The sequence below is a fragment of the Sinocyclocheilus anshuiensis genome, unplaced genomic scaffold (assembly GCF_001515605.1).
Source record: "Sinocyclocheilus anshuiensis isolate Anshui unplaced genomic scaffold, SAMN03320099.WGS_v1.1 scaffold136, whole genome shotgun sequence".
In the NCBI taxonomy this organism is placed as follows: domain Eukaryota; kingdom Metazoa; phylum Chordata; class Actinopteri; order Cypriniformes; family Cyprinidae; genus Sinocyclocheilus; species Sinocyclocheilus anshuiensis.
This window is the reverse complement of record NW_015554074.1, coordinates 507,646-521,361: the sequence shown is the minus strand read 5'-3', so window position 1 is coordinate 521,361 and position 13,716 is coordinate 507,646. Positions and strand designations below refer to the sequence as shown.

Genomic DNA, 13,716 nt, shown 5'->3' with positions numbered 1-13,716 from the left:
GAATATAAGACGACCGCGTTTTTTCAGATGTATTTCCAAGAAAAAAACATCGTCTTATATTCGGGTCAATACGGTAAGTACATAGTAGTTAAGGTCACCAAATATAAAGTGGGATCTTTTTTATTTTAATGCTTGTGTGTCATTTTTGACGCTTGAAAGTGTAAAGCTATTGAAGATAGATAGTACCCGACTCTCACCTTCTCCCTGGATCGTGCACTTGCTGGGATCCACAGTCTTGGCATGTATGACTCCCACCACAGGAAATCCCTGCACCTCTCCAGCACTCTCCTGAGGAAGGAAACAGATGCTGCTGGCATTATCAGGGGCGACCGTCGTTGGCTGTGGGTCGAATCCTGACTCCACAAGGTTCATCAGTCTCCTCATAGTAACTCCTTTGGCACTGAGGATTTCAGCGTCAGAACCACACGTGAGCAGGCGTTCAGCGAAGTCCACCCCACCGCGGACGTCAGACAAGGCCTGCTGCAGCTGAGCCTTCTGCAGATGGAGTTGGTTCCTGCGCTGCGACCTTAAGTCCTCCAGTGACCGCAGCAGTGAGCTGCAATGAGCCTCCACCGCGCTGGCATAGCTCCGAGCAAACGCCCGGATCTCACCCGCCAACGTGTCAGCCCGAGCCTGCAGCGCCTCTTGGGATGTGTCTACGCGTCTTAGAGACTCCTCCAGACGGCCAAGACGAGGCCTTAAGCTCCTGACGACCAGATCTCTGATGCGATCGCCATGATGACTGATGACTTCATGGGCAGAGCTGCAGTGGTGGTCGTGGTGAAAGGTGGCCGCACACTCCAGGCACACGGTGAGGTCACACGGCTCACAGAAGAGCCGTAACTCCTGTCCAGGATGCAGCGAGCACAGGACGGGTCTAGTGAGACGACCCTGAGACTTCAGCTCCTGTAGGCTTTGGATAGAGTGAGAGGAGGTCCTCTTCTGTCTCCTGCAGGGAAGATTACAAGAGTTTTGACATTACGTATTACAGGAAATATGGTGCATTCAAGTTATGTCACAAAAATGGTATGAGCTGAACACACATAAATGGCACCACAAAGTGGTATTTTGAGTGCAACTGACTTCTTTGAGCCCCGAGTTTAAGTTAAGGGCGAGTCTGTCAAAAAACTGTCTCAGAAATCTCATACTTTCGGAGTAGGTACTGCTTTTGCATTTACATTTAGTCATTTTGCAGACGCTTTTATCCAAAGCGACTTACAATTAGGGAATACATAAAGCGATTCTTCTTAAAGAGGCAAACAGACACAGGAAGTGCTCGTAATACCATGTTTCAGGCATTTGTTCAAATAAGTACAAGCTAGAAAGGGAAGGAATAAATAAAGAGAAAGACAAAGTTTTATTTTTAATTTTGAATACATTTGTTCTATATAGTATGAATGTATAGTTTAAGTGTAATCTGGTCATATTTAATTCTTCATGTTGTCATTGTTATGTGACCTATACAATCTTGTTTTACTCCTTTCCAGTGGCCTCATGGGATAGTAAAGTGTCCACTGGGTGTGTACTTTAGAATCTCACTGGAAGTAGTAGGTCATTCAGGTGTTTTCGACTCCATTTTTTTTTTTTTTATATTGTGAATTCGGACATAATTCTCCTTTCATGTAATGTTCTTTCACCTACTGTATAGTAGGAAAATATGCATATTCAGATGTAGCCATTGTGTATTTTTGTTTTATTAATAAAAACGTTCAAATGGGTGACAAAAAATTGTGTACCTCTGGAATATTTACTATTATCCGTTGTTGCAGTAGATAGACTTGTCATGGTCTCAAAATGCATCCCTTTTGAAAGAAAATATTAATATTTAATATTCTTTTTCGAATACCATAAATATTTACTTTATATTTTGAGAAATGTCTTAATGTTTTTGTCCATACAGTGGAACCAAAATTGTTTAGTTCCCAAAATTCTTCAAAATATATTCTCATACAAGTCATACTAGTTTAAAAAAACATGAGGGTGAAAAAAATTAAAAGAATTTTCATTTTTCTGGTTCAACTATCGCTTTAACTTCTCAATTTCTGTTAAAGGAGTAAAGTCATACATGGCTTGAGGATTAATACATGACTTCTTTACTTGACGTGTTAATTACGAAACTAAACTCTCTAATAAACTGACCTGTGAGCCTGACTGCAGAAGTCGCAGAGATTGACGCCGCACACCTCGCAGCGCTTCCCCGCGTCACTCTCGCTGCACAAGTCGCACAAAACCCTGCAGTCCACCAGCAGCGTCTCCACGAAAACCTCGTCCAGCGCAAGATGGTCAGTTGTCAGCCCATCCACACCCGATGGGGGCAGATCCACCTCCGAATCGCACTCAGGGCACAGGATTGTTGAGCCAGAGTCGCGCCGGTGCGTGTCATCCTCTGGCGAGCGTCGTTCCCCGTTCACGCGACGCTCTGAGAACGGCTCGCGCTGGCGAATGCAGTCCGCACAGAACGTGTGCAAGCAGGGCAGGATTTTAGGGTCTCGATACATCCGACTGCAAACACCACAGACCGCTTTGGACTTCTTAGTGTCCCCATTGCTTTTACTCAAGACTGCTTCTAGCTTTTCTTCATGAACTAATCGCTCTTTGCAAAGTGACATTGTAGTTGTTGTTTTTCTGTTTTACTATAACGCGGGTTAATACAAAAACTCTACTATAAAATGGCTAATCGCCTTTGGTAAATCTTGTCATTTACTAAAAATGCAACTCTCGCCAAACTTGTGAGAGAGTTAACTTTTTCGCTCATGTTATTTGAGAACGTGTCTCGTCGTCCAATCATATTACGCGTACACGTTTTGAGGCGTGGCCTGAAATCCGACCCTGTCCCAGCGTGTAAAAAGAGGAACCTGCGCCTGTAAAACACGCGTGGAATATGGGTGTCCCCATCTGCTGGCTAGACAGTCTATGATCAAGACACAAGATCACACACCACCCAAAGGTCAAAGATTGCTAATACGCAGCTCATGCCTTATTTCCTGCCAATTCCCTTTACAAATACAGTTTCAGTTCTATATGGAATAAACCAGGAGACTAGCCTAAGCTATATGTAATAAAAAAGATGCACAATGTAAAAAATGTAGCTTTGGCAATATCATTGTATTGGTTAGACAGCTATTAAATAGCTGATCTTTTGTTATCAGATATACTTTACAATAAGGTCCATCGTTTACATTAATAAGCCCAATGCATTAACTAACACCAACAAGATTTAACACATTTGTTATATTTATTAATAGTTGTTAACGTTGGGTTAAGGGGAGACACTGCAGGCAAAAACACTATTTTTTCATGCACCTGTCAATTTTGAGATTTTGGGCTTTTTTGGCTTTTCATAAAGTGTTGATAAAGAAGACTAGTGGAAAGAAAACATCCAAAAGACACGGTTAAGTGTTTATTTTATAGCACTTTATCTATTTGTGTCAATAGATTTCAATTACAATACATATTTTAAAGGCCGTTTTCTCAAAATTAGTTTTTTCTCCTACACTGAGCCATAAATCTCCACTTCACTTACACACACCAAACTTTACATTTGTATTCCTGTCTATATTCTGAAGGTTTTTACAGAGGGATTTATTCATATATAACTTGCTTGATTATATACAACATTTTATTCCCCCCAAAAATTTGAAAATATATTGTTTTATGGCTGTTCAAATATTTTTCTGAATTATGGAGTGACAAAAAGAGATACCCAAAATTCCCTCTGTAAAAACATTTGACTCTAATATGTCAAAAAAATTAAACAAGAATTTTGAAACTGACTCCAGTGTTCAGATTTTTGTACTAGAAATGTATGCAAATTAGCACATATTTCATAAATAATGCCTCATTTGCATATTTAAACATAACGTTTTAGAAAACTTGGAATAAAAAAAAATGTTTGCAATTATCAATGTAATCAATCAACTGGGTAAGTAAGGTGATAACTATTAGTTAATATTTTTACCCTATTCACCTGCAGTGTCTCGCCTTAATTGTTAGTTAACTCAGGTCCATTGTTTAATATTAATAGATACAATTTAGATTTAATATTGTAGTAATATTTACTGATTAAATATTGAAATTAACATGATCATTTGTGTAAAAAGTGTAATGGAAATTCAACTTGTTTGCATAAGAACGCAATATTTATTGGCATTGCAAACATTTTACATGAACAGTTTTAGATAATAGCAATAGCATGTGAAACAGTCTATGATATATGTTTCAAGAGCAGGTGATAAATTAATAACAAAAGTTTCATATGGATTCAATTCATACAATTCACACTTTTTAAAGTTGAATTTATGTCCATTACATCTATACTAGGGATGTGCCGATACGAGTGTCGGTACCGAACGGTTCACGGGGCAAATTCCAAATGGAAGCAGACAATTCACAACCAGACAACATGGAGAATGTTGAACGGGGTAAGTTAAGACATGGATCATCACACCACTATACAAAAAAAAAAAAAATGTCCACAGATACGTTTATTTCATTTGTTGCAGGCAGTGATGTATTCAGCAAATGATAACCACTAATAACAGACACCGTTTTAAAGCATCGCAAGCTACAAATGAAGAGCACAAAGAACTGAAATCAATGTATAGGCTACAACTAGCTGAAGTTTGCTGTGCTTTATCCTAACATTACACAAAGAGTGCCTGCAATCATTCAGTCAGGGACGACTGCACAAAACGTGCACTGTAAACTAATAAAAACATTATAAACTGTTAGGAAATGATAAGCAAATGTAGTTTGTGCAACACTGTAAATATATTTACCATTTTAAAGAATATCCCATTAAACCTGCTGAGATACAAGGAGCGTGAACTGAAATTCTCAGTTAGACGGCGTATGTCCGGGAAACTCATGAATATTCATGTTTCCCCGCCCACTGAAACAGAAAATCTCGGAAATCAAAAATCTCGTAACACCGGTTTGACGGCTCCATTTTCAACTCCGCCCCCGACTGCAAGCGGCTGCTGTCGTTGACTGCTGTCTGTAGCCGTGCTTCAAGTCGAACGCACCTATTAGTTCTGGGATGAATCAGGGTTTTGAATCAATTGTTTGAGTGAATGATTCAGAGAATCATTTTTACAGACAGTGGCTGTGTCCAAAATAACATACTTCCAGAGTACATACTTCTTTTGAATAGTTACTTAACGACCATTAAAAAGTATGTTCTATACAGTATGAATGTAATCTGGATGTACTACATTTGTCATGCTGTCATTGTCATGTGAGCTACCAGCCTCAGTCACTTCACTGTAATTCACAAATATTCTCTCGTGGCCTCATGTGATAGTAAACTGTCCCTTGGATGCACACTTCCGAATCTAGCCAGATGTAGTGTGTCATCCAGGGACTTTTTGTCTTCTGTTTTATGAATATTGTGAATTCGGACATACTACTCTGTTCACATGCTGTTTTTCACCCACTATATAGAAGGGAAATATGCGATTTCAGATGTAGCCAGTCGTTTGTGTTGTTCCTGAATGAATCAGGCTTTTGAATGAATAATTTGAGTGAACGTTTCAGTGACTTACTCATAAAAAGAGTCATTTTGAAGTATAAAGCAGAACTACATTGTCTGGTTTTAAACATTAATTTACTTTGAAATAAATGAATAAAAAATGTATTTACCAGCCGCTCTAAGGTTAACGCTGGTAGTCCCTGAGACTTTTGGTGCATTGACAGAGCAGCGATACACACCCTCATCCTCCAGCTTCACATTTCTCAGCAGTAGGGAAGCATTTCCCACTGATATCGCATCCGAGAACAGTTTTTGAACTGTGTATTCTGCCCCTGAAGCTGGGCTGCTTTGTTTTTGTATTCATTGACCACCCCACTGACAGAGTCTTTCAGCCAAGTAATTGACACATCACTGAATCGCTCATTGCCACTGTTGCTAAGGAACCTGCAATCCAGGACCGCATCCTCAGCAAAGTTTCCCACAGTAGAGGGACTTCTGCTTTCAACAGTACCTTGGGACACTTGGAAACAAACATGCACACAACTGTTTAGTTTATATACATCAAAAGTCCAAATGCATTTTTAGAACAGAATGTTTTACTAACCTGAAAATGCAATAGCCAGAATGAAAACGACGAGTCCTGAAATTACTACTATGAGAAAAATTATACTGCAAAAGACAAATCTGATGAACATTCAATATTGACTTATTATACATACTATAATTTTCAGCCTGAAATGGTTTGAAAAAGTCTTTTACCTTCCAAAGATTATTTGTCCTATTGAAGCCATTCTGGTGACCTGTTCCTACATTTAAGCAGTGTCTTTGATGAATTGATGTACCACTCTGCTCAGCATCTCTGTAGACGGCATAATAAATCAACAGGCTAAAACGGATGAGCGCTTTCTAATCCCCTCAGACTAGTTTCAAACAGCACCTCCTCCCTGTGTCAATATTACCTCTGAGAGGTGTGTCCTGACACTCTTGATAACACATCGCTTGAATTAACCATTTCATCTAAATAATAAATTGGGAGTGTGCTTATAACACTAAACACAAATGAGTTTCTTTCTTCTGCTGTACACAAAAGAAGATATTTTGAAGAATTCTGTTAACCAAACAGTTGATGTCCATTGACTTCCATAATAGGGAAAAAACTATGGAAGTCAATGGCTACCATCAGTTGTTTGGTTAGCAACGTTTCTTCAAAATACCTTCTTTTGTGTTCAACAGAAGAAGGAAACTCATACAGGTTTGGAACAACATGAGGGGGAGCAAATAAAGACAAAATATCCATTTTTGAATGAACTGTCCCTTTAAAGAAAAAAGATGTACAAAAACCTGTAATTTTATGCACAACTTAATGCTTTTAAAACTTTTTACATTTCCACCTTGAAACATGTTCATGCGTTAGATGCTAAAAAAATTAAACTAAAATTGTTTGCCTTGTACAATACAATACACATTTCTTCCTAAATGTAGTCTGACTAGAGCTATGTGTCAAGTTTTTTTTGAGACACTTATTGAGAAAGTGGTGTTTGATAATGGGCTTTGTCATTATGAGTTACTTTTGTGAAATTGGTGTATGATTCTGAGAAATTATATACCAGCTGAAAAACACATTCTGGCACATGTATGTGGGAAAAACATATTTTGCAATTGTGGTCTTGGACGCAGACATCAGGTGACTTTTGCTTTCTTACTTCACTTTTCACAAAAATATACAGAGGAGCCTGAACCTAGTGTATGCTGGCACATGCAACTGGTTTATCAAGAGTTCAGGTTATGATTAAATCAATCCTCATGTGAATCAATTTGTTTCAGAGAAATAGCATGATCCAGATTTTATACTGCATCCTAATGCACCAAAATGTTAATCACAGTTTTTTTTTTTGATCTGGGAAAATGACTTTGTAAAATGTACATTGAAAAATAGATATATTTGAGGATGTACACTGTAAAAATGTTTTTTTTTTTAAAGTTGTATATAAAACAATTATTGGAGTAGGTTTTAAAAGAATATACTATTTTAGTCTTTTTACTTCAAAATTTGACATTTAATTCAGTGTGTTATTTGCCATTTCTTTGTAACTGCTTGTCAAATGCACAAACGATTTCTGAGTGAAAATTGCTTGAAAGTAAATCTTACACCGTTTTTCAGTATCAAAATAGTTATTGTACAAATATCTGTTAATTTACAGCAAATTTGTCTGCAAAATTTTTTGGAAAGAGGAAGTTCAAATAAATGCAGCAGGCGATATCCCTTTTGATGCACATAATACATCTAATGTATATGACTGAATAAGTGGACAAATGTATGAAATATTCCAGGACATTTATTTTGTGAAACTGTATTATAATAAGGAAAAATGGGAGATTGAACTGGACATAGACGTTTTAAGGAAGTATTTATTTCAAAACAATCTGGCAATATATATTTATAGTTATTTCATCTCATTTTTTATTTTTTTTTTTCATTCTGTTATTATTGATTAATTTATTCATTCATGTAAAGAAAGAAAACACTGTTGTTGGAGTATCACGAGCTGTACATGAAATCACTCAAACGCTCATATTGAAACCATAACACACTGCATTTTTTAAACAAATTCTCTAAATGTCACTTTCAAACTTCCAAAGAGGAACCCATTGATTTGTTGGCAAGACTGTTCAAAACCATCTTGAGAAATGTTTTTTCTAGGCATCTTGACTGATATAAAGTGCCTCAAGAACTCAGTCAAGACTTCAGGAGAGAGGAAACAGCTATTTGTTTTGAATCTCTGCGTCCGAGCTTCAGCTGATCAACAATGCCTCATCTTTTCTCTGATATTCCAGTTGTTGGATAGAAGACTGTTAATACAGTTTTGTGTACCAGACAATCACTGGTTTTCAGACAAGACTTGCTGTTAACGGGTTTTGGGTATTAGACAATTTTGCTGACTAGTTGTTCAGTTACCAGACAAAACGGATATTTTCTGACAGGATCTGGAGCCTCATTTATAAAGCGTGCGTACGTTAATTCTATGAATCACATGAATGCATATTTGAGAGATGATCGTAAGATCAAATTTAGGATGGTTTCGGCACAACATTTTATAAATAAGGCCCCTGGTGTCTGGGGCTGGATCTGATATTTCTAACAAAATCTAAGTCATGGATCCAAATTCTAACAAGATCTAACAAAAGATAACCAAAAATAAAGCTAAAATGAAAATAATAAAAACATATTACTTGAAATAATTGAAATAAAGTATATATCATTTTCCCATTAGTTTAACTTGATATACTGAAATAACTTTAATGCTGAAATAAAATGAATAAAAACAGTGATTACTTGGTTTGTGATTATACAATTATGCTGTTTCATAAAAATAATGTAAACTTCACAAAAACTGATTTATTAAACTGTACTTGTTAAGATCCTTGTCTTTTCCCCCTGTCTTGGACTCTTATTTTGAAGGGTTTCTGTTCCACATTGTTTCTGTGTTCACTTTCTTGTTTAGTTCCTGTTTTCCCTTGTTCCCTTGTCCACCTTGTTTGTTGTCATGGTTTCTCATAGTAACAGCACTTAAACTTAAAATACAGTAAATCAAGCATAATTCTCATCATATAGCCATATTTGCATTTCAATCAGTTATCAAGCTGGTCTGTTAGCTAGTTAGTTTTGCATCATTTATTTGTAAATACTTGGTTTGACATTTTGCAATTTTAAGTGTGGCTAAAAGTGTCCAAATATATTTTTGAGACACTTTAAGGCTATGAAGATCATTTCTGCAATATTAAGCTAACACCAAGTGAAGCAGCAACTGTCAATGAAGAGGAAAGTTTTTGTCTAGTTTCTACATGACTGATACATCCATACGTCTCTCCAGAACAGGTTTGAGTGGGGAATATGGGTGTGGAGAATCACAGCCCAGTAGTTGACGTGTAGATGATTCCCAATCCTGCCCGATCTCCAGCCTGCTGCACACACACGGATACTGTCTGTCTGTCCGGCAGGCCCAGTCCACGGCCCTCTTCACTGCCTCCCAGTACATCGGTCTGAATGGAGACGAGCAGAAAGTCATGGATCCAACAATACAAGAGTCAATCACTACACCGCATGAGGACATGTGCTGGTACCTGGGCTCCTGGGACTCTTTTAGTCGGAGGAGAGACTCAAGCAACCGTCCCAATTCCAGCTTCTTCACCCGGATCAGCTGCAGCACCAGCAGAGTCGCCACCAGCCTCAGAATTTCAGCATGAGCCTTCACACCTGACACACAAAACATGTGACTGATTAACTGATTCTGACTCACAAACGGTGTCTGAAAAATAAAGATCTGATTATTTTAAGCTATATTCAGATTTTGCACTTTAAACTGGAAAGCACTTTCTCATTCTATCAAGCTCTACTATGATTGGCTAGTGCTACACAGTAAAGACACACAGGTGTTTCTCTCAGTCTGTCTGGAAACAGTTGTGTTCACAAGGTACATATATGGCACCTAAATGGCACATATGAACAACTGTCTAAATGGGCAGTTCTTGCTGAGAATAAGCTGCAATATGGTCCAGACCAGCAACAGGCATGTAAAAAATCTTCTTACCAAAAGAACGGATGCCTTTCTCCTGAAGGAAGACATTTGCAAAAAAGTCTACGTCCAGGTTGAGGAAGCTGCTCAGCCTGTCAGTCAACTCCCAGTATCCATCCTATATCCAAACACATCGCATATGTTCAGATTCCCTCACACATTCACATACTGTATATAATCTAGTGTATTAAATCATGTGTAAACACCTCATGCTGAAGTTCGAACAACCCATTCCAGGCCACTGTGTCTGGTCTGCTCATCGGTTTTCCTGGAAGCGACAGACCCATATTCCCTCTACGCATAGGAAAGCCTTTGGTTCCAGCATAATAAGAAATGAGACATACGTTTGACAAATGTTTTTAATCCATCTGAACATTGAGCAGATATAGAAACTCATCAATGTGAGTCAACTTACCAGGTGCAGAAAACACAGGGTGTTTTTGTTGTTGCTGAGATGCTCCAAAGCTAAAAACTGAGAAACCAGAAGACTGTTCAGGCTCAGCTGCCTTTTGCAGGACACCAGTAGTGCCACCAAATACAACGGCATTTGACATGCCAATAGCAAACTCAGGAACTGTAGGTTGACCAAAGAGAACAGAAGGAGCAGGAAGAGGGGGAGCCGGGTAGGAAGCGGCACTGTGTGTAGCTTCATCAGAGAAAGGATAGAAAAAGGAGACAATGATATAAAAATGAGACAAAGAACAGAAAGCTGCTATTACTTCATCTCAACATTGATCACAGATGAAACCTCATCAATGTAAGGCAACTTACCAGCTTCAGAAGTCAGAGTGGCTATTCGTTGTAGTGGTTCTTGTCGTGCCTTTTTCTGCAGTTCCAGAGATGCTCCAAAGAGTCCAGTGGCTGAGGAACCATAACCCACATACCCATTTGTACTTTGGAGGAAACCACCAAAGCCACCAGATACAGGGAGAGAGGGGGGTGCATACAACACAGGTTGATCAAAGCCAGCCCTGCGCCTCCTGGAAAAAGATGCAACCACCCTGCGAGAAATAGGAGGGGAAGCAGGGCTTGGAGTCATAGACATGAATGGCTGAGATGCGAGACGAGGAGGATGAGGAGGATCTGTAAAGAGAGTACGTGTTGAGGTGTCAAGCTCGGTGTAGATCTCTGTGGCACAGGAAAAGGTAGAACTCATGGGGCAAATTATTGGAGTAATTTCTTTCTGGGAATCAAGTCCGTAGTCTATGTATTCCCCTGATTCAGATCTCCTAGAATAAGAGTGAGGAGGCTCTGAGGAAAAAAGCTGGGTGGCAGGGGAAATGAGATGTCTGTCATTCAAGGAGCCAGTTCTGGACATCATGGCACCAAAAGAAGGATGAGAAGAAATCCGTTGAGTCTTGGAAAGAGGTTCCATTAACTCTTGACGGAGACTACGAATGCAAGGAGGACGAAGAGCATCAATTGAGGCACCTATGGTAGCCGTGCCTGTCTGGGAATCAAGGCTGTAATCTAAGGGGAGAGATTCGACTGCCTCAACGTTACAGCGAAGGTCAAAGAGAGGAGGCACTGAGGCATTAACCTGGGAGGCAACTGGAGGGGGAAGCCTGTCACTCAAGTAGGTACCAAAAGAAGGAGGAGGAGGAGAAAGTCTGTTAGCCAAGGTGAGAGGTTCTACTGAGTCTTCCTGTAGACAAAAGGGTTTAGGACTAGAAGCAGCCATTGATGCACCAAGCTCGATGGAAAGGTAAGGGGGATACATTGCATCTACAGCTAATTTAGTTTTCACATAGCCTTTGACAGCCTCAATTCTACCTTCAAAACCTGAAGGACGCCAGGGGCTACTGGAGCTAGGAGGAGAAGGGCAAGCTGCAGATGTTTGTCCTATAAAATCATTAATAGACCCATAGCCACCCTCTGAATCATCATCATCATCAAAATCGGCTGCTCCACGAGCACAACCCAGGAGTTCTTCAGATGTGGAGCTACAGCAGCTTCCCTTCATCTGAAAAAAAAAATAAAATCAAAATCATTGTTGTGAATACTGAAGAGCTGAATACCGAACGATGTCAACTTTTATCACTACATGACATAACAGATTTAATAGACCCTTTTTTTGTTACCCATACATCATCATCTTCAGCACTGCTAATATGCACAGCCTTCAGCTTCCCTTCAGTCCAGCCCATATATGGCAAAGTATCCACATCCTCCTCTGATATGATTTTAGAAATATCTGTAAATCCAGTGTCAAGCTCATTCTGCTCCTGCAAAGAGCCAATAGGAGTATTAGTTGGTATTTTTAATTGTCATTCAGTTTAAAATGATTCACAGAAATTAATTCAAGGCATATTTTACTTAGAATTACTTTGCTTCTACCTTTTTGTGCAAAAAAGTGATTCCCTGTGTGTAGATGTTTACTTTTTCTTTATTACCAATATTAAACACTTTATTTGTGTGTAAACTATTTATTATAATGGCATGACTAACTAGATACAAAACATAAAAAAAATATTTTTACACATTTTTTTAGAGACTGTATATGCAGGTGCATCTAAAAAAATTTGAATAATTTTTTTTTTGTAACATTTCAAAAAGCGAAACTTTCATATATTCTAGATTCATTACATTTAAAGTAAAACATTTCAAAAGTTTTTTGTTTTAATTTTGATGATTAGAGCTTACAGCTCATGAAAGTCAAAAATCCAGTATCTCAAAATATTAGAATATTTACATCTGAGTTTCATTAAATGACCATCAATAATGGGGAAGACTGCTGACTTGGCAATGGTCCAGAAGACAATCATTGACACCCTCCACAAAGAGGGTAAGTCACAGAAGGTCATTACTGAAAGGGCTGTTCACAGAGTGCTGTATCAAAGTGTTACGACCTCGAGTTGGTCTTAGGGGTACTGGAGTCTAGCATTTAAAAAAGATAGACATTAAAGGGGTCTATATATATATATATACACACATATACATACACGGGTGCATCTCAAAAATTTGAATATCATGGGAAAAAAAAATTGTAACTTATTTCAAAAAGTGAAACTTGCATATATTCTAGATTCATTACATTTAAAGTAAAACATTTCAAAAGTTTTTTGTTTTAATTTTGATGATTAGAGCTTACAGCTCATGAAAGTCAAAAATCCAGTATCTCAAAATATTAGAATATTTACATCTGAGTTTCATTAAATGACCATCAATAATGGGGAAGACTGCTGACTTGGCAATGGTCCAGAAGACAATCATTGACACCCTCCACAAAGAGGGTAAGTCACAGAAGGTCATTACTGAAAGGGCTGTTCACAGAGTGCTGTATCAAAGTGTTACGACCTCGAGTTGGTCTTAGGGGTACTGGAGTCTAGCATTTAAAAAAGATAGACATTAAAGGGGTCCTATTATGCTTTTTCACTATTTCAACTTTAGTTAGACTGTAATGTTGCTGTTTGAGCATAAAAAAGATCTGCAAAGTTACAAAGCTCAAAGTCCAATTCAAAAGGAGATATTTTATTTAACAGAAATCACTTTTCAAAAACTACAACGAACGACTCGTTTGGACTACAACGCATAATTTCCGGGATTTGTGATATCACAAATATCGACGAATGGGACGAGACCTGCTTGAGCTGCACTAGGGAAGGCAACGAGTGTTATCACTATGGCGCAGACACGCTAGCTTTCCCAAGGCAGACAAACTTAGAGTGGTTA

At 38.5% G+C, this 13,716-nt stretch overlaps 2 protein-coding genes across 4 annotated transcripts in view; both read right to left on the bottom strand.

Annotated features, from left to right (window-relative positions):
* Window positions 1-2,848, bottom strand: part of LOC107668847 (tripartite motif-containing protein 45-like) — an 8,839-nt gene extending 5,991 nt beyond the window's left edge. For all 3 annotated transcript variants that reach the window (XM_016460862.1, XM_016460864.1, XM_016460863.1), the window contains exons 1-2: window positions 2,140-2,848; window positions 198-949 (exon numbers count right to left, since the gene is read on the bottom strand). In XM_016460862.1, the coding sequence (XP_016316348.1) occupies window positions 198-949; window positions 2,140-2,609 (1,222 nt within the window). In that variant the 5' untranslated portion in view covers window positions 2,610-2,848. The remainder of the gene's footprint in view (window positions 1-197; window positions 950-2,139) is intronic.
* Window positions 2,849-8,788: 5,940 nt separating this feature from the next.
* LOC107668840 (poly [ADP-ribose] polymerase 4-like) overlaps window positions 8,789-13,716 on the bottom strand; it is a 16,249-nt gene continuing 11,321 nt past the window's right edge. Inside the window, exons 36-42 of the mRNA XM_016460855.1 lie at window positions 12,126-12,269; window positions 10,816-12,007; window positions 10,460-10,690; window positions 10,251-10,354; window positions 10,060-10,162; window positions 9,593-9,725; window positions 8,789-9,511 (exon numbers count right to left, since the gene is read on the bottom strand). Coding sequence (XP_016316341.1) covers window positions 9,310-9,511; window positions 9,593-9,725; window positions 10,060-10,162; window positions 10,251-10,354; window positions 10,460-10,690; window positions 10,816-12,007; window positions 12,126-12,269 — 2,109 coding nt within the window. The 3' untranslated portion in view covers window positions 8,789-9,309. The remainder of the gene's footprint in view (window positions 9,512-9,592; window positions 9,726-10,059; window positions 10,163-10,250; window positions 10,355-10,459; window positions 10,691-10,815; window positions 12,008-12,125; window positions 12,270-13,716) is intronic.